The following is a 20,416-nucleotide window of genomic DNA, read 5'->3' as shown; positions in this document are numbered from 1 at the left end:
CCAACCTGCTGGGCTAAGTCTGTGACCCCCTGCCCCCACCCAAACTATCACCCAGATGAAGGGTTTGTTTGCCCTCCCAAGTTACCTCATCATTGTTGGTGTCACAGGCAAGGACCCTGTAACACGCTGCTCTGTCACGTTGCCTTACACATGGAGTGACACAGCTTGATGAAATCATTTATTTGCCAACACAATGATCTTCAGAGATGTGTAAATGGCAGCCAGCCTTGTGGGGCCTTGACACTCTGGTCAAAGTGTAATATTTAGGATAAATGTACAAATTCCTAATCAGTACTGACCTCAGGTCCTACATTTTCCATGGAGTCAAGAAAGGGGTTACAGACAGAGCACTTGGACAGTGCACTTGGACTCTGAAAATACATTAATCCTTTACCAATCTGAGAGGAAGCTTTGAGCTACCACCAGTAAGTCCCAGGCCAGGACTAAGAGAAGGGAGTCCTAAGTCTTCCTTGGGTGATCAGTCCTTGAGCTGACACCAGATGAGCTGCACCCTCATCTCGCCACAACTGGAAGCCGGACTTGGGCTCTGCTGTGGACTACCTTCTCCTCATTCCTAAAAAAGACTTGTTTGCTGATAAACCTCCTTGGAAAACTCTCCACTTTGCTGACTGGAGAGAGGGGAGACTGCAGCAAGCTGCAGTACAAAACCACAGGCTCTCATCCTCTTACATTAAGTCACCATAGAGCAGGGACTATTGGAAGGGGAAAAGTCACTCGGACATGGCAAGCCATATCCATGCCGTGACCAAGGCTCCAGATGGCCCTGGCCTTCTTTAATACAGCACTAGGGCTTTCTCCCAAAAACTTTTTTTTAAAGGTTGGCATCTACAAACCACAACCTTAATGCAGAGAGAAAGGTGTGTACATTCAGCTCTTGATCCCCCAAGGCAGTCCATCTGAGTAAGAAACATATAGATCTTCTTTATGATGACATACTTCCAGTGCAACATTATGCTCCCCTTTAGATCTGTGCAACTGCATGAGCTTAAAATGTCAATTTGACATTCTGAGCATCTGCTTCAGGCATCTACATAACTCATGTTTCATCTGCACTCTTTTTGTTGCATTAGTGCTAAAAGCAGAGAAGGTGGTCAGAGAGACAAGATTTGCTCCTTGAGATTAGAAGAAGGCCAATTCATGTCAGGAATTAGCACTTCCAGGATTTTGTTTCCCAATATAAGGTAGGTATTAAGAAGGCATAGAAAAGGGTATCCTTAAATTAGTTAAAAAAAGAAGCAAGAATGTTCTCAGCCTGGCTATTGCTGCAAGGTCACTGCATTCCTTGGTATTTTATGTTATTTGAAATGGAGCTGCTGCATAATTTGAGAAGTTTTTCATCACATATGAAGTTGAACCATCTCTGAAATAGTTCCTGCTGAAGTTAATATCAAGTAATTCTTGTTTCCCACTGTCCCATTTTCCAATACACTACATTTCTGCAATGACAACTGGTAATTGCACAGCAGGATCCAAAACATTTTGGCAATAGATCACAAAACTCTTCAGGATGTAGGAGGAAACATGGCATTACTCAGGAAATGGAAGCACATTACCCTGTTAACATGATCAGAAAATTAACATTCAAAAAGTCATTTACAGGTTTCAAGGGTTAGCATATTAAGAGAGAAACAATTCAAGAAGTTTAGAACTGTTGTTTCATATTGCTGGACAAGTCCACCCTGACACCACTTTCTCTTGTTTGTGTGTTTATCTTGTTTATGAGTTCCTTCTACCTTTAAACTGCAGAGCAAATTTCTGCAACACTACACCAGAAGTAAAGCAGGGTCTGGTTCTGTAACACACACTGGTGTTTCACAAGTGGGTCCCAGAAGCCAAGAGTTTTAGCAGTCCCTTTGGAAGTCTCACCTACTCTTGGTTTTACACAGCACAGGTCAAATCTCATCTGCTCCCCAACCATGTATAGCCCATTTTAATGAATACAGTCCCACAGGGGTTCTGCCTGCAGCAACACCAGAACTGACAGGTCGGCAAATAATGGACAGACAACAGTAGAAGTAACATTTTTGGTTTAGTGTTTGCAATTTGTTTTACAGTTTATAATGAAATACTGTTAGAGATATTCTACATTCATATGTTTCAGGCAAAATAGAATTTTAAAATCATAAGGCACTTTAAGACTTCCTAAAACAAATGCTCATGATAAAAATTCAACAAGAGGGCTGGGTGAGAACCCTTTCTATTCTTAGTGTTCTACCCTCAGGTCAGTAAATGATCAATTCTCTAGTCAGGCAGGCAAGTGAAAATAATCAATAGAAAGGTTTCCAAGACAGAGTTACTGCTGTATTAGTGTGCATTCTGAAGCAGTCTATTTGAAGTGTCTTCAGTTGGGGAAGGAGGGCATGGTGTGAATAAGATGCATTAAAATAGTTCTTTGAACTGGGCAACAAAGATGCATTGCAAGGATTAAGTTTCATTACTTTCATTGGATTAAATTCCTTCCATTCATTATTGCCAACAAGAGTGAGGAACAAAAAGGAGCTGGTTCTCTCCTCCCTCCCCCCCGCTCCCATTATAATTCAACACAAGATTTCAAAGACTTAAAGTGACCAGGACAGAAGCCCATGAAAAACTACATCTGGCCACTTCAGAGTATGTTTAAATATTCATTACTGACTTCCTGAGGTCTCACCTCTTATTAAAGAAAGAGAAACATAAAAGAATTGGCAACTGTCTAAGTTGCTTCCAGTCAAATTGATATTTTGCTTCTTTTTAACATGACCCCACTGTTCACATCAAGTACCTGCATTCAGAAAGGCACCAGCAGCTCCTCTTGGCAGAGGATGGCAGGGCAGAGGATGAATGCAGGCAGGGCCCTGGGCCCCAAGGGGAAGGAGGAATAAGCAACTTTGCTTCACACACTTGTGTCTCAGCTTAAGAACAGCTTTGAAAGCTGGACATGCTGGGCTGCTGTAGCAACAAGTGGACTGATACCAAAACACTGTCTGAGGACTTCACTTGGAGATGCAGCTGTAGGAACTGCAATCTGCTGAAAACTGACAGAAAGAGCTACAGTGCTGGCAAAACCACTGCCTGCTTCTCAGGGCCCCAGAGAAGGGAACAGTAGGAACTAGCCCCTACCATCCATCTGCATATTTTCAAGTTGTGAATACCTATGATATTGCCCAATACATTTTTGAGTCTTTTGGGGCTAACAATTGCTGAAAAACTTGACTCCCAGGGGCTCAGTGTGTTAGGCACCACAGCACACACTTGCATCCCTAGTCCTCTCAAATATACCTCTAAAGGAAAAAAGGCCAAACCTAACCAACCAACTAACCAATAATTTGTTTTTCCTCTAAGTCCTTGATTGTTTTAAATTCTGACTTACTTGAATTGCACTTTAAAGCCCAGCAGCAAAAAGAAAACTTGGTAGCTGTGTTCAGGAATATATATAAATTTTTAAGAGACAAGGTATTTTATTGAGTCTAAAAATGCATAGAGATATCAACTGCATAAGCTGTCTTTGACCTGGCTACAATGAAGAAGCTGTGAAAAAAAAAATTAACCTAATAAACCATACAAAATTTGGGCAGAAAGGGGATGCCTGTTCAGTTAGGAAAGAAAATGCAGTTAAGGATTGAGCTACATTAGAATCAGCCACCACTGGTCTTAATTCACCACACACAGAGGTGCTACTGTGCAAATAGGAGCTGTGATGAAATCTACATTTGTGAAATGAAAAAATGCATGACTTCAAGGCAGCTGCTGCTAAAGAGAAGGGAGGTGGTACCTCATGGCCCTGAGCTCAAAAGATCTTGAGATCTCAACTTGTGTGGCTCATTTTCACTGGCAGGAGAGTCAAGCTCTAGATCACTCACTACTGTTATACCAGCAGGCAATTTAAAACTGTGGTTCTGGAATCAGCTTACTGTCCTTCAGCATTGGCATGACTACGTTCATGTGGGACAGGAAGAAGCATCTGAAAGAGGAGATGAACAAAACAGGCCACTCTCTGACTGCAGTTTAACAAACAGCATGCAGTTGGCTTCTCTCAAAATCTGTAGGTTTTTCTTCCCATACAAACCTCAACAGAATTTGCCAAAGTGACATCCAGTTGCTTGGTACATATGCCTTATTGTGTCTTAAAAATATACCTTTAAAAATTATTTGGAAAGGCATAGGCACATGCAATTAGTTCCCTGCAGATTTGTGCAGGTGGGGAATCATATGTGCATGTGGGGACCAAGTTGCAATAATTAACAATGGACAGCTAGATCATTTCTTTCAAATTCCAGTTCTTTACAAAGCAAACTGGGGAAATACGGAGTGCTGTCAAGGAAATGCAAGGCAAGAAATTCATGCTGCACACGGAGACAGATTGGAACATAAAAAGTTTCACAGACCTTGTTCTTCAGGTCACATGAAAGGAAAAAATGTAGTCTAATTAAAAAAAAAAATCACTAAAGCTAGTTGTAAAGAATAGAATTATCAAAGTGCTTTAATATCTAAAGTGTCAAACATAATTAAACAGGGCCATTAACACAGAGCTGCCATAAGATGTTCAAATAGGTACATGTGTTTTCTGAATATAGGAGGGGACCACAGGTTTTTAATTTCCCCTCTAGGGCCAAAGTGGGTTAAGAGAAGTTTTTCTTGTTCATTTCAGCTTCTTAACATGATGTTTTTGTCTGTTCATGCATTCAAAGGCACAGTTGGATTTGCTCTATCAGAAACTGCATCAAAAGGACTGTTTACCATGAAATATTAATAAAGGGGCAGCTCTCACTGAGCAAAACAAACAACAGCCTCATAAAGTAGATTTATAGATACCTCTCAATTAATAATATTAATTTTATAAGGAATTTCTTGATGCATAAAAATTGCGAGCTGTTTTCTGCAGCTTTCCTTTAAACATAGTTAAGATAACTGAATGTGTTATTTGAACCGTCCAACAGACTGCCACAGCTATTAAACAAGAGCAAATGCAAACAAATAAATAAGGAAGACGTTTCAAAACCACCTCGTGCAAGATGCTCAGACAACGTGCCTTTGCCTCCCTACTGGCTTTTCCTCTCGTGTTCTGAATCAGGAAAAAAAACATTCTCCACAGCACTTCCCCTGCTATTCCCATTAAGCTGCTTAGTCATATGACCTAAAAGATGGAAAGTAACTCTACCAAGCACAGCAGAGCTAACTGCAGCAGGGGAAATGTGGCTGTTTATAAACAAAGACTGTCAATCGAGACCTTTCCTGCAATTCACAGATATAAAAGCAGATCTGCTCCAGGTAAGCTGAGACTCAAAAGTGCGACACAGAGCGCCACATCTGGTCCCTTGCACAGGCACTTATGGCCACAAGTCTGAAGTAATACTAAAAGTCTCAGCAGAACAACTTCTCTGTTTCCTGAAGGCATCATAAAGACAGCAACACTCTAGGTGTAATGGGAAGAGGCAGGGGGAAGAAAAATAACAAGTACAGTTAGAATGAGACAGTAAGAGCAGCTTACTATAACAAGGGAGAAAAAAGGTGGCTCAGTTCTATGATGGCTATAACATCTATAACAGCTAAGAGATGCTACACCTCTTGGCAAAGGAAGAGTAAACAGGGCTTGAAATAGTCCTGAACAAAACATTTCAACTTTCATTTTCAGTGGATGGGTGTAAAATCTGTAACTGAAATCAAAGGAGACAGAAAAGAATGAAACTGCTATATAAAACACTGGGGTCCATACACACTCACATGGCATCATTAGCCTGTTTCTGATTTACCACAGTGTTAAAAGATCTGGACAGTCTCCTTTGCTATGCAGGATGACCAAAGTCCAGTGAAGTTTCATGTATTAAAACCCTTCTGAATCCGCCAGTGAGAACAAATCCCCCTCCCCTGCCCGTCTGAGGGAGGGTGTCTCCCAGTCAAGAGACATTCCTAACAACCCCAGGCAACCTACAGGCAGTACGCTACCGAGTTAGATCTCCTAAGTAGCACTGCGCCAAGCAAGTCTAGGCTTGCTAAGATGTTCTGCCCCTTGCATAGACTTGAGGACAATTTCTCATGAGCCCTTCAGGCCAGTGGCTCATGCTTCACCGTTCCATTATTGCTTTTCAAATCTGTTTTCCTTCCTGTCTTCCCCTCTCGCTCCCTGTTATCCCAGAAGGACTTTTTGCATCCTGTGCGCAGCGACGCTGGCCTCATCCTCAGAGTCAGACTCGCTCTGGGAAGTAGAGCTCTGGGAGGCAGAGCTGTAGGGAGAGGAGCACTCCGGGGAGCACAGGTAGTGCATCAGCGGGAGGCGATACTTCCCACAGAAGTCAACGAACTTGATTTGTCTGACGCAGCTGTCAAAGTAGACACCTGTAGGGGCAGAGGGAACAGGAAACACACGTGAGATCCCATGCCAAGAGACCTGTGAACTCTGCAAGGCTGTTGTGGCTGGTGCATACGCCTCAAACTAGGATTTAATTGACAGGAGCACAAGGGATACTGAAGGAAGAGAAGGGACCAGGATACCTCTGGAAATGTAAAATTTCTGTAAAACTGTATTTGGTAGGTGATTCAGAACAGCACACTCTTCATATAAAGACACAGGGCAGTTACTTCCAAATAATGTGGCAATTTCTTCTAACCATTAGGGAGAAAACTCAGGCTGGGAATTTGGAAACTTCCTAAATGCCAAATGAATTCAGGCACTCTATTTTCAAACTTGTAAAACCTCTTCTACCAGCTAGTAAAAATGCGTTCACAAACAGACCTTCACAGCTCTACTTTTCTTCTGCTTGAGTGAAGTCACCATGCTGAGCTTGGATGCTACTTTCCATGGCAACAGTCTTGCTGTAACACACAATTATGTTCTCTTCCTGTCAAAGCAAGTGATTTTAGACGCTGACATTTTCAGAAGTTTCCAGCAGGGTTTTAAGTCCTAGCTAGTCAGGAGCAAGCTTTTCTCCTGCAGCGCTAGAGCAATGCTGCAGTACTGTGCAAGTTCATAGGGCAAAGTGAAAAAGCACAAAATCAATCCACTGTTATCCAAGCTGTGAAAAACTCTAAAAAAAGAAACTTTTCTTTCCCTCCCAACAGAAGTTTCAGCCCTTCTGTCTTTGCTTATGGAGCATGCTTTGATACTGTCCTGTAAGGAGATAAGATAACAGCCTGCATTATAACTGCAGGGTAGATACTAATTAATCTTTTTTTTTTTCTTAATCTTCTAAAGGCTAAATGCACAGATCATTTACTCTGGATAAAGATTAAGCATTGAGCCAAATTAAGCCCAAGCATTCCAGGCTTTTTTATGAAGTCCTTTCCTTCCAAGAACTACATGCTAGTAGTCCCAAGCTAGAGCTAAACAAGTTGCTCCTGAAGATTGCTAAGCACTAGAGTCACTCTCCTTTTTTCAATCCAGAAACGATGCTTGCGAAAGTTCTTCTGTCCATTATTTTGAATTATTTTAGGGCAGAAGGATCGGAAACTTCAGACCATAAAACCATAGTGGAATGCTGGGATGAGCTACAGAGACTCTGACAGAAGTGCTGTCTTACATTCCCATGCAAATGCAGTAAACCAGCACAACAACTTTGAACTCTGTTCCTAAGTGAACAAGGCTGCTCAAAGACAAGTTTGCAGGAAACCTGGAGCCAGAATGTGGATGTAACAACACATCGAACCTGACAGAGCTGCTAAAGTCATGGCAAGTCAGAGGGAAAGGAAATCTATCAGGTAAAAGCAGGAAGCAGAGCTGTAAAGGTGAACTTACCCCCGCATTTAGGATTGGGACAGTTGCTGGCCAAGCTCAGATACCGGACCAGAGTCTCCGGGAGATCGCTGGGAGCATAGGGAACATTGCGAGTTTTGATTGTGCGCCCAGCAAGTTCCTGAAGGCTCGGGGGGTTGTAGGTCAGGTCACGGACAAACCGAACCACCAGCGGATTCCCGCGCAAGCTCAGCTCTTCTAGGTGAACCAGGTTAAGGATCTCTCGAGGAAGGTAAGTCAGCAGGTTATTGTGAAGGCTAAGGGAACGCAGGGAATGCAGCCTAAGGGTGGAGATGGAAACCCAGTCAAGATGTGCAAGCAAAATTGTTCCACAACTGCACTATGCAAACCTGATTACTCTCCCCTCTCCCACCTATTTCTTTTTCTTTGTTTTTTCTCCCCTTTATAACATAAATTCATGCTATAAGAGCTGCTGCTAATCCAGCAGTCACAATGCACTAGAAAACTTGTCTCAGTTCCAGAATACCTGTTAAAGAAACAGTCTCAAATATGCTGCTGTCCCTCTCGGTGTTCTCAAAACCCCCCAAAAAAGGTAGCACAGAACAAAAGTGTATAAACTGAGCGCTTTCAGGGGATACAACACTTCCTTGTACCCAGTGCATGCATCAAGAGCAGTTCCATGCAATACTCTGAATAAGTCACCTGCTTTCCCTCATGCATTAAAGATGATTGCTGGTAGGCAGCCAGCCCTGGAAAACCCCATGTTTTCATTGCTTGTGGCTGCACCACCTCGTGCTGTGATAGCACCAGATCCCAAAAGCTAAGCAGGGTCAGGCCGGGTTAGCATCGGCACAGGCGACAAGCAATTTTTTGGCTTTTGGAGGAGGCTTTTCTCTCTCAGGAAGCACAGAGCAATACTTCAGCATGGCATCCAGGGATGCTCCCAAACCAGTCCAAGTTATAAGACAACTGGACATTTTCCATCAAGAATAATCCCACTACACCATCAAATTCCAACTCAGAAAATTCCATGTTGCCATTCAATTGCTTTTGGGGTTACAGCTACACCTCTCACCTTCACTTTCCATCTCAGGCTACCCATACAGAGCTGCAGTGTTCTCTTTTCCCCATTACAAACGGATAAAGGAGGAACTTAGCCCCTAGAACTGTGCTGTAGGATTTAACAAACACTAAAACATTCTGAGATCCTAAAGTAAGGAATGCCAAGGGAACACACAGGATGGTACAAAAGCACACACAAAACATATCAAGCATTCATCACTAAGTAAACAGTAGCATTCTTACTTCTTACAGCAGCAGTTTCTCTTTTCTGAGTTGCCCAGGTACTTCTTAGGGCCCACTGTACAAATTCATTAATTCACCATGAAGTGTAACCTTGGTGACAGTTTTTTTCCATAACCCTTTGACTGAGTTTTCCATATCATACATTCATGGTCTGCCTGCACTGCACCATGCCAAAGATCTTGTTCAAGGCTAGTCACATTAACAAACTAAAGGACAAATAGGTCCTCCCAGGTGCTTTTATCCACACACGCAGAAGAAAAAGTTCAAAGAGTTAATTACAGCTGGTGGCTGATGACAGTAAATACTCACTGTGCCAGCTGAGGTGGAATGCTCTGGATCTTGTTGTCACACAGAACTAGATACTTCAGACAAGGCAGTTTTGCTAATTCAGGTGGAATTGAAGTAATAAAATTTCCTCCAAGGTATAGAAACTCTAAACTGAAAAAGAGAAGAGAAAAAAGTCCATTATTTAATTAAAATAATTTCAAGTTTCCTTTAACACCCAAGTCTTCACATCTCCTGCATTTCATAAATAAAACTTACAGATGACTACATATGAGATAATTTGCTGAGAGAAAGAAAAAAAAAGGCTGAGTTGCACATCAAAATTACAACAGAGCTGCAGTTTCACAATAGATAATGTTGAGATTTACCTCCAGACTTCTGCAGTCACCATTACATCTGCAGGTAGGCACCAGACAACTGTGTATTCCTACACCAATGCCATGTGCAAAGGTCCTACTCCTACTTCCAAGGAAGACCAGCCTGCACACCCAAGGTCTGCAGCACTGACACAGATCCTGCTGCAGCCAGTGGGAGCTCTCAGTTTCAGCAGGATGAAGCAAGAGAGCAGTGTCTCTCCCTGAAAATCCCAGCCCTGCACAAGCACTAGTTGCTCTTTATGGTATCATTTGACTCCTCAGTGACTAACTGGAACCTTTCAGCATTAATCAGAGGCAGCCAGTCCCCCTTTGATACAGTTTGCAGATCAACGACACTACAGCTGCCACAGCACAGAGTGCACCCGAGTCACACAAGTACATGCATGCAATTTCTCAGACAGATTGGTTTCAGTATACTGAAGTCATGAAGCCCAAAGCTACCAAAACCATTAGCTGGACTTAACTGTAGTTCAGGTCTAAATAAAAAAAAGAATCATTAGACGTCCTGGGATGGGAAACTAGTTCCCTTCTGCTAGGCACTAGTTCCCTTCTGCCAGGTGGAGTAGCCAGTATTTGCTGTGGAAGAAGTAAATCTAAGAAGAAAAACTGGCAAGCACTTCTCTTCAACATAAGTTTCAAGTCCTCATTTCAAGGATTCAAATAGCTTTCCTTCCCTGTTCTCAGATCTTGTCTGGAAGAGGAGCAAAGGCAGGTTCAGTTTGGGTACTTCTTGCTAATCACAGTCCAGACATGACTTTTTCTCATGCTTGAAAAAAGTGGATCTCACAGTCCTGGTTCAGTATCTCCAGTACACACTCAGGTTAGCTACCTAACTACAACATACATTATTAGCCTTCTCTGATCCACCAAACATTCCTCACAGGTCAGGGAAAGTGAAGTCATCCAGGCTCCATCGGCCTTTCTTTAAAAACAGGTTATAACCTCCTTGGAATAGGAGACACCTTCATCTCACCCTAACAACTGGATAGAAATGGATACAACTGGCACATAAACACATGAACAAAGCATCCAAGGGAGATGGTGGTCAACCCAGAGAAGGTCTGAACCCTGCAACTGTGTGCCAGAGCATATGTGGAGCACCAGAGAAGCCCCTCCCTGAGGCTTCCCCTGGAATGGAGCAGAACAGTACAAAGAGTCTATTCTGCACAGTTCTTGCAGGAAACTTGAACCCCAAAGATCCAATAACAGCATCTGCCTGGGCTACAGAGGCCACTAATGCAGCACCAAGGTCCATCTGCCCAACAGCAAAGAAGAGAAGGACAGGCTTCTGCAACACACACTTCTGCAACACATTAGGAGATGCTCACAGAGCTTAACCTCCCCTGGATTCGCTTACCATTGTGGAGTACGTCAAAGGCAAGGTAAATAACTTAAATTTGATGAAGTGGGTACAAAGCTAAGCCTTAAACTGAATTTGATAATATGACAGGAAGTAACTACACTTGCTTCAGCTGAGAGACACATCTGGAGGTTACTCTGAACATGCAAGAAAGTACAGAGGGAAAAACCACCACCAATCCCCACTGCTCAAAAGTAGCCTCTCTTCTACACTGACAACCTGTAGGTGGAGTGGGTGTACGAGGAAGGCTGCTGTGCAGAGACCACGTCAAGGAGAGATTATTTTTAATTAACTTTTTATCCCCTAACAAAGCCCTGAGTTTTAACCAAAATTCCTCCTTCAACCTCTATGTTTCCCAAGGTGGATTTAGGCTGCTTGACTCTTATTAGGAACTTAACTCCTGACCATACAATTCTTAGGCTTATTTTAACTCCATACCATTGCTGGAGCCCACACCAAAATCTGCTGGACAAGGGAATTCTAGTAATGTGGATTTCAATATTTAAACAAGGTTTGGATGTGTACAAGTTTACACTTTCTACAAAAAGTGAATAATTAACTCTTCATCCTCTGTGTTTCAGGACACCAATGCCTGTAAAGCCACATGGCATAAAAACACTTACTACCAGGGAAGGAGAAGAGGAGTGCAAATTATATAGTATAAATGTTTTGTTCAAGGCATAAAATGTGTAAGTTTCAAGAGCAGCTTACTGTACAAACTTGGTGTGCAAAAACACTGCCTACAAACTACTTACAGCTTCAAATCCATTCTTTGTAAAGCCTGTGTAATGAGAATACTCTGTCATACCAGGCAGAATATAAAGCCCCAACATCAGAATATAAACTCTGTCTAACTAAAAATCCATAAATAAGACAACTCCTTCAGTGGCAACAAAGTGCTTCTTAAAAATCACTTTCTTTTTACCTATGTTCTGAATCACCTTTCTGAGGTCAGCAGACTAACAACTCACTGGGCCCAGTCTGGTGCAGTAAATTCAGAATTTCCACATCAACTTAAGATATTAATTAGATGGTCATTTATTAAAAAAACAGATGGAGAAGGTTTTGAAACTATAAAGAAACTTATTTAAAACATATGAAAGGTATTCTTATAGCTTCCACTGAAACACTGCTCAGTAGGCAAACCAAATCCAGAACTCCAGTCCCTCAAAATACTGTTTGCTAGAAAGTAGGATATAGCCTAGTCGTGGCTAAGCAAGGTGAAGAAAAATTAACAACAACCACTTCTGCATCACGTTAAGTGCCAAGAATCGTCTGAGCAAAGCTAATCATGACACAGGAAAGGATTTTCAAGAGAAACGACCCTTTTACAAAGAGCACTGACCACACTACTGTGGCCAAGGGTTGTTCCCAGCTCAGCTACTTCTGGCCTGATTTTCACATCATACTAAGCCTGTATCTAGAGGCCAAGGTGATGCTGGCTCTCCAACTGTCCTACTTGGGGCAGGGCAGTTTGCTGCTTGGTAAGACAAGCAAAAGCACTGCTGAGCTCTGCCCTCCTCAGACAAGAGCCTGCAGCAAGGTAATCCACAGCATTTACCACTGTTTTTGCAGGACCCCAGCAGAGACGGAACTGAGCTTAGTGAATACTTACCTAACTAACCTTTCACACTAAGAACTGGTTCTTCTGACAATCATTAATCTGCACAGTCACTTTGATTGATCAGCTAAGGTCTTGTGCACTGCACTGCTGTGTACACAGAGGGAGAGCTGGAATTTTTTCTGCACTTTCAAAAAGTCAGTCCCGAAACTTCAAAATGCCAGAGAGCAACAAGTCTTAAACGAACATAAGCTCAGTTCCTATTTTTGAAGCTAGAATAAATGATGTACTTCCAACCTGACACAAAGGCTCTGGCTGAATGAGTTTCAAGAGGGTACAAACACTAACAAAATCAACCTCAACAAAAACAGAAAAAAACCCCAACAACCATCTGACAGAGTAACTAATGAGGGTTGACACTTTCTCTCCTGCCTTTTAGCTATGTTTACAAATACACTAATGAAAGGCCAAAGTCCCTTTCAGCCTCATACCCAGCAGCCCCCTGCTCAGCACAGCCACTACTAATTGCTGCCAAGCAGCAGCCAACCCGCCGAGCCCATCATGTGTTGCTCCTTTCTAGCAGGGCATTTCACACCACCGGGCTGTAGTGTGGCAATGAAAATCCTTTTACGTACTAGGAAAGGAGTGGAGAAATGCTCAAACAACTGTGAATCAATTCAGGTAATGGCAGCAAAGTTTAACATGTCAAGAGACAGTAGTCTCTTGCTTGAGTATGTCCTTGATGCCTTTAGGTCATCATACACCACAAATCAAATCAAAAAGCCCCAAAACACTCAGTAAACAAGAAGAGCCCACTCTGAGCACTAGAGGCATTTTTGATGCCTTATCAACTACCACAGCACTCCCATAGTCATGTTTCAAGGGGAGAAGAATGTCTTCTGCCATAGGAGATACTCAAATTTTCAATCCACCCTCTTTGCTCACAGATGCTTCTTTGAATAACATCTAACAGCTGACATCAAAGAGATGCACCTAAGGAGGTAATCTAAAAAAAAAAAACAAAAACCAAAACTGAAAAAAAATAACCAACCAACAATGGTGCCTGAAATAGCTCCAGGTCTTTTTAAGATAAACTTTTTAGCAAGAAATTTCCAGGGCAGTTTTGAGGCTCATGTAAGGGAGGAATTTCAAAGCAGCCCACAATACACTCCTGTTAACCCTGTTCTACGATTTGCTAATTCCTGAGAGAACTGCATAGCCTTTGCTGACACGCAAATTTAAGATCAAACGGTCGTCTGAAAACTATTTGCAAAACGTTTGAAGAGGGGAAGAAGAAGGGAGGCAGCAAGTAGATTTCCTAATGCTGCATCTTTATCAAAGCTCCACTTGCCCTTTTTCCCACACTGTAACAGCTGTTCTTTAAGCGTATGCTTGTCTAACATGCTTAATACTACCCACAAATGAAAGCAAATGCTCTGGTTTTCACTGCATCTAAGCCTTTACACAAAACTTGGATAAATCCAGTTAGGCCTTTGAGGTCTTTGATCCCAGCCCTCACACAACCAGGCTTTATTAGAGGAATACAAGCGAGAAGGAAAGGAACATAACACGGCTCTTCTCCAAGCTCTTTCTGCCTGCTCCTGGTGCTCTACTGCACATGAGAGTCTTCACTATAAGAGTGCAACTGAACTTGACATTCACATCAGGAGATTCGAAGTATCCACTGCATTTCACTAAGCTCTTGAGAACTGTTCAATTTACAGGACACTTGCAGGATATTTCCCTAAGTGTGCACACTCCTTGCACCCTTCAGCCAAAAGCCAAAATTGCATGGTGAATTGCACTGAGCTGTCTTTTACCAGACTTGCCACACAAATTTTGTCCAGAATGGGCACAAGTAGATGTCCATGTTTCTAGCTCACCAGCTATAATACACATTACCCCACAGTGCATCCCCAGCTGGATCAGCATAGGAAGGATATGCAGAAGGATACAGCAGTGGATCTCGATGCAGATCACGGCTCAAGAGCTGCTGAGGGCTGTGAATTGAGTCTGAGAGAGAGTGACTGACCATAGCATCTCCCACTGAAAACACAGGAAGGTCAGGAGGGAGAACTAAAGGAAAGATAACACCTACTAAGCTCATATTTTATCTGGCAGGAAACAGGAAAGCAATGCAAAGAGGGCTGCTCTCACACGTCTGGTGCATTCGCCACTCTAAATTCACAGCAACAGCCGATGCTCAGGTCTTGCACTGTACTGACAGGCATGGCTTCAACATGATTAAAAGAAGCTCTCAGCAGGGACAACACCTACATTTATCACATGAGGCTGTTGCCAGTCACCCTAGATGCTTTCAGTGGAATTAGGATGAAAGAGCATTGCATTTTCCTAATGGAAAACACGATACAAAAGCTATTCATCCCTGGTGCCAGCATGCTATGATCAGCATCATCCTGCTGCCATCACCAGAGCAGTCATGACCTTATGGAAGCCACATGAAGGAAGCTTCAAGCATATAGGTGGTCATACTACAACAGCCTAGGAGGCAACTGAGAGTCAGGAACACAGCACTCACTTTCCATGCAGGATCTTGCACTGCACACAAAACATTTGTGTGGGCAAGAATGGGGCAGACAGCTGAAGCTGGAGGGAGTAAGACATGACAGCAGCAGGACTGGTTTGGTTCTTATCACCAAGTTCATTAACTTGCCAAACCACCAGGAACATACGAGGGAAAGGTTTTTGCACAGAATGCCTGACCCAACCCCAGCTTGCTGTAAAGTGGTGGATTTACTATCTCCCTATGAATAGGAACACATGGCACATAACTCCCATTCCTTTGCATGTGTAGTCACCAGCATGTTCATTCTCCTTTGGCTGATCAGACCCATCAGTTTTGTATTCTTTCAACTCCACCACATACACAGAGTCCTTACCTGCTACATGTCTTGTCTTCACTAGAACTGATGTGCTACCCCTTCAAAAACTGCAACAGTAAACCATGGGGTGCAAAGACATGAGGTTAAGTTATCAAGAATATTTTTTAAAAAAACCTCATCACAGATCAGACATTCCCTGGAAACATTCAGAAGTATTTCTAGATCTCTGCAACTCCAGTCTGCTCTATAATCAGTGACTGGAGCAAATGGGGAGCTGCCAGGGTCACAGGAGGAGAACTACTGGCCTGAGGAACTCTGAGTAATAGCAGGAGGAATGTGTCCGGTCAAAGTGCTGCCTGCATTCCTCTGTGGTCTCAGAGACCACAAGATATACAAAAAATTTCTTTTTATGCGAAGTCGCACATGGAAAAAGGCTCAAAGTCTTGGCTTGCCAGCAACAGCAAGATGGACATTTGCAGCTTGAGCTGTGAGTTTAACAGAAGCCACAACACCACTTCCAAGTTCCAGAGCTCAGAAACTAACAGAGGTCTCCACGTTGCCCTGCCATAACAGCTGGCTCTGCTCTGTCCTTGCTCAGGCTCTTTTTACCCACTTTGACACCATGCACACTCACACTGAGGACACCTCTCTTGTCAGACGGCAGGAACAGGATCTGGTAGCAGTTCTTCTCCAGAACATATTAAGTATGTTTTTGGTAAGGGTGTAAGGTCACTGGTTATCTGGTTCCCAATGAACAGATTCAGGATTCCCTCTAGAGAACATTAGATTATAAAGTAGTTTTCTCCCAGCGCTGGCAAACAGTGCGGCTCCCTTTTGTTACTTCAGCAGTCCCAGATACAGAAGTCACTGATGGCATAGTGGTAAAGAAGCTGACAATCCTGGTGGGGCACGGATTTGCTATCTTGAACTAAAGTTCAATTATATTGTGTTGACATGTTAGCAGAAGTTCAATGAGTTAGCAGTGGTGACGTGGGCAGCAGACACAAGCTGGGTCTAGTCTGACTTTTCCACCTGACACATCACTTTGTAACGATAAATGGACAGTTTAAGAGCCTTGTCCGAATTTGCCCTCTCAGAACTGTCATTCTGGGGGTTTGAGCACGACCAGCCCAAGAAAAGCTTCAGGACAGGACAAACAGGAGCCCAGTCTCAGGGCAGTTCAGAGGAACAAAGCAGAGTAACCATGCAGCAGCAATCTGACAGTAGAAGCACAGCTCTGAGCCCACTGGGGCACCATGTGCAGTGCTACACACCCTGGTACCTTCCTGGGGACAGCAACATAAGGAAAAGCAGGGCTGAGGTTTGCTTTCTTGGGGGGGGAAAAAGAAAAGGGAGAGAGAAAAACCACAACCACAGACTGAGACCAAGTAAACAGCAGCAGGGAGACTCTGCCTCAGAGGTGGGTGCAACAGTCGGATCCCAAACACATCCTGGATACTACCAGACATGCTATGGAGACAATGTGCATCATCTTCCTCACACAACTGCCCTCCTCCATTGGCCTCCTCTCCCATGAAGCTGGCGCATCATTTCCTTCTTTATCCCTGAAGTAACTGCTCTTGGACAGAGAAAAAGCTGAGCTTCCACCTCCTTGCGACAGCCCCAACCCAAGGTACATCCCAACTCTGCCAAGAAGGATATGGGCATCCTCTCATAGCCTCAAAATGCCTCATAGCATCACTCAACCCAGAGAGTTTAGCCCAGAATTGTTCCAGATCCTCAACAAGCATGCTATGCCACCTGGACAAAAGCTGAATACCCAACTGTATTATATTGCAGCAGGCAAAACCATTTCCCAACAGAACTGAAGCAGTTCTGGTACCTCTCACCTAGGCCCATGGGAGACATCACTCCACAAAGAACATCCTATGCTTCCACTGGATGCAGTTCTGCCGAGCCTTGAGAGTGAATCCAGCTATTAGGGTCAAGGTTGCTGGAATCTGCATAAGAGAGGCTGCCTCTGACAAGTCCCTTGGCAAAGAGCTGGAGCAAACAAAGTTCAGATCCAAAGTCTCAGCAAAGGGCCACACAGAGGCCAGTCTGAGTCTTGAGAATCCAGCAGAATTCACTGAGGTGCCTGTGTGTAACAGTTAAGTCACAGCACAGACTCCTGCCCAGAAGGACAGCAGGCTTCAGAAGTACCCAGCCCAGGTCAATGCAGGCAGCCAATACCCAATGTCACCTACGGCCTGTTCCCATCCCACCAGCGTTCCTAACTGCAACAGGTTTTTATATCAGCAGCCTACGGTGGCTGGATACAGCCCCTGAGCCAGATGTACCACTGCAGCTGAGCACAGCCGAGGGCTCCACCCTTTGGGTCTGTCAGATCTACAAAAGTCGATGGGTTGAGAGAACAAAACCCCACCCATGACGGCAAGTCCCTCCCCCCCCATGAGACTGCAGCTGTATCAGCAAAAGGGCCCTATTGTTTGCATGAGCCACAAACACATCTTTAGTCTCCTGGGCAGCCCATCGTGCAGCTGTGAGCTGCATGAGCTCAGGAGGTTCATCTCTCTGACACCTAGAGATCTGCATCAGAGCAAAGCCACAGAGCCTTCCACATGCCAACACTCACACCAACCATGCTGAACTGGGAGAACCTCCCCTTCACCAGGGCAGCTCAGGGACCGGGCAGGCCTGAAAGAGTTGCCCAGTTTGCAAGTGCTGAAGGCCCATCATCACCTGAAGAATACAAAGAAAAAACAGGATCAGTCAGGTTGGAAAGGACCACAGTGGGTCATCTAGTCCAACCACCCTGCTCAAGCAGGGTCATCCTAGAGCACATGGCACAGGATTGCATCCAGAGAGTTCTCAAATATCTCTAGTGAAGGAGACTCCACAACCTCTCTGGGCAATCTGTTCCAGTGCTCGATCACCTGCACAGTAATGGCTGAACTCATGTTCAGGAGGAACTTCCTGTGCATCAGTTTCTGCCTGTTGCCTCTTGTCCCAATGCTTGGCACCACCGAGAAGAGCCTGGCTCTGTCATCTTGGCACCTCCCTTCAGATACTTATAGACACTGATGAGGTAAAGAACGTGTTGGAGTTCTGGCAACTCGACCTGCCGAAGGGGAACAGACACGCTCGCGGCAGCAGTGCTTTGAGACACCTGGGGCCGGGCAGGGCTGATCCCCGAGGGGGTGCGTGGCACGGGGAGCGCTGCCCCACTGCGCGGCCGGAAAATCCGGCCGGGTTTGCCGGGGCCGTCCCTGTTCCCGCGGGGGCCCGTCCCTCACCTGCGCAGCTCCTGGATGTCGGGCGGGATGCTGTGGAGCCGGTTGCCGCCGAGGCTGAGGCTGCGCAGCCCGTGGAGCCGCAGGAGCGCGGGCGGCACCTCGGCGAAGCGGTTCCCGCTCAGGTTGAGGACGCGCAGGGAGCGGGCGAGCGGCGCCTGCCCCAGCCCCTTGGGCAGCGACCCGGGCCCGCCCAGCCGGTTGTTCTTGGCCAGCAACGTGTGCAGGCACGGCAGGGACAGCAGCTCCGCGCCCATCTCTGCCAGCCCCGTCCCGCTCACGTCCAGCACCTCCAGCGCCGGGAACCACTGCGACAGCCCGGCGGGCAGCGGGCCCGACAGCCGCCGCGGCGAAAGCACCAGCTGCCGCGCCTCCGCGCTGCGCCGCGCCGACAGTTCGGCCGCCAGCGCCAGCTCTGGCTCCGACTCCAGCTCGGGCTCGGCCGGGCCGCGCCGCGGGAGCTCCAACTCCGGGCCGTCCCCGTCCGCCGCCGCCGCCATCCCGCCCGCACTGACCGACAGTCCCCGCGTCACCCGGGGGCTTCCGAGCCTCGCCGAGCCTCGCCCCGCCCCAGACCGCCCCGGAACCTGGATAGCCCCGCCGGCCCCGCGCGGCCCTACGGCGTCATGCTCGATCCCGGGCGCGCCGCCCGCCGAGACGACAGCTGCCCCAGCTGGCGGAGGGGAGCGAGCGCTGCTATGCAGGTTGCGGGGCGCCCGTGGGTGGGCAGCAGAGGGAGCGGGATCCCTTCGGCGGCCCCGGAACGAGCGCAGGGCGGTGAGTGCGGCAGGGCCCCGGCACCGCTGCTCGCCTCCGGGCACCGCCACAGCCCGCGCGCGGCGGGCCGGGCCTGCCGGCTGAGGGAGAACCGCTGGGTGCCCGCGGCGGGACTGGAACTGCCGCCTGCTCCCTGCAAAGTGTTTTACACCAGGCTCGCAGGAGCCAGAACACCAGAGCTCCGAGCCCCTCTAGCTGAAAAATAACCCCCCTAACTTTCCCCCTGCCCCTTTCGTTCACCCCTCAGAGCCCGAAGGAGAGGTACTGCCTGGCCCCGTGTGCCCCGAGGGCTCTCCCCTGTGGCTGGCCCAGCATCCCTGGCCAGCCGGTGTCTTATCCAAAGGTTGATTTGCTTTTATCCTGCCCATGCAAGGGGAGGTTGGAACTGGTGATCTTTAAGGTCCCTTCCAATCCAAACCATTCCTTCTTAAAATCCTGGGAAATTCTGGCAGGAGAAATTAAAGTAATGAGGCAGTCCCACTTCGCAGTTGAGCAGTGAATGGGCAAGGAGTGCCACAGAAAAGACTGCAAGCGCAGCAGCTGGTACATGCTAGAGGCCATTTGATGTGAAAAGTAACATGGTGAGGCAATGTTTGTGGGTTGTTTTTTTTTTTTAAAGTTTTGGAAGGAGCACACCAAGGGAAAAAAGTAAGGCATCAAAAGCATTCTCTGATATGTCCTCTGGATATGACTTGAGTACCACAACTGAAAGTAGTGTCCCATCGACCACAGCCAGATGGGCACATTCATCTTGGCAGCAGTCTCCCCCTGAAGACATTTAGATATTTCTTTCTTAACTGTCCCTATGGCTTTTGATCTGTCCTTGCAGGTCACATTTTCAAAGCTTTTAGTTATTATTTTACTTGCCTATGGGTTCTTTCCACCTGATTCCTCAGCTATAAGAGAGAGACAGTCATGTTTCACATTTGTCAAGCACATTGAGATCTGTGTATGAACGTGCAGACTA

The 20,416-nt window shown here is 45.7% G+C and overlaps 1 protein-coding gene across 1 annotated transcript; it reads right to left on the bottom strand.

Annotated features, from left to right (window-relative positions):
- Nucleotides 1–2,031: 2,031 nt before the first annotated feature.
- On the bottom strand, nt 2,032–19,191 carry LRRC58 (leucine rich repeat containing 58). The gene is made up of 4 exons (XM_051779972.1): nt 18,676–19,191; nt 9,302–9,430; nt 7,730–8,007; nt 2,032–6,333 (listed from the first exon to the last, which is right to left on the bottom strand). Exons 1-4 carry the CDS (start codon nt 19,170–19,172, stop codon nt 6,125–6,127), a joined length of 1,113 nt encoding a protein of 370 aa, XP_051635932.1. The 5' UTR covers nt 19,173–19,191; the 3' UTR covers nt 2,032–6,124.
- Between the last annotated feature and the right edge of the window lie 1,225 nt (nt 19,192–20,416).

This window comes from Manacus candei, unplaced genomic scaffold (genome assembly GCF_025592945.1).
Source record: "Manacus candei isolate 608988 ecotype Guabito, Panama unplaced genomic scaffold, ASM2559294v1 h1tg000014l, whole genome shotgun sequence".
Classification (NCBI taxonomy): domain Eukaryota; kingdom Metazoa; phylum Chordata; class Aves; order Passeriformes; family Pipridae; genus Manacus; species Manacus candei.
This window is presented reverse-complemented; position numbering and strand designations above follow the sequence as displayed.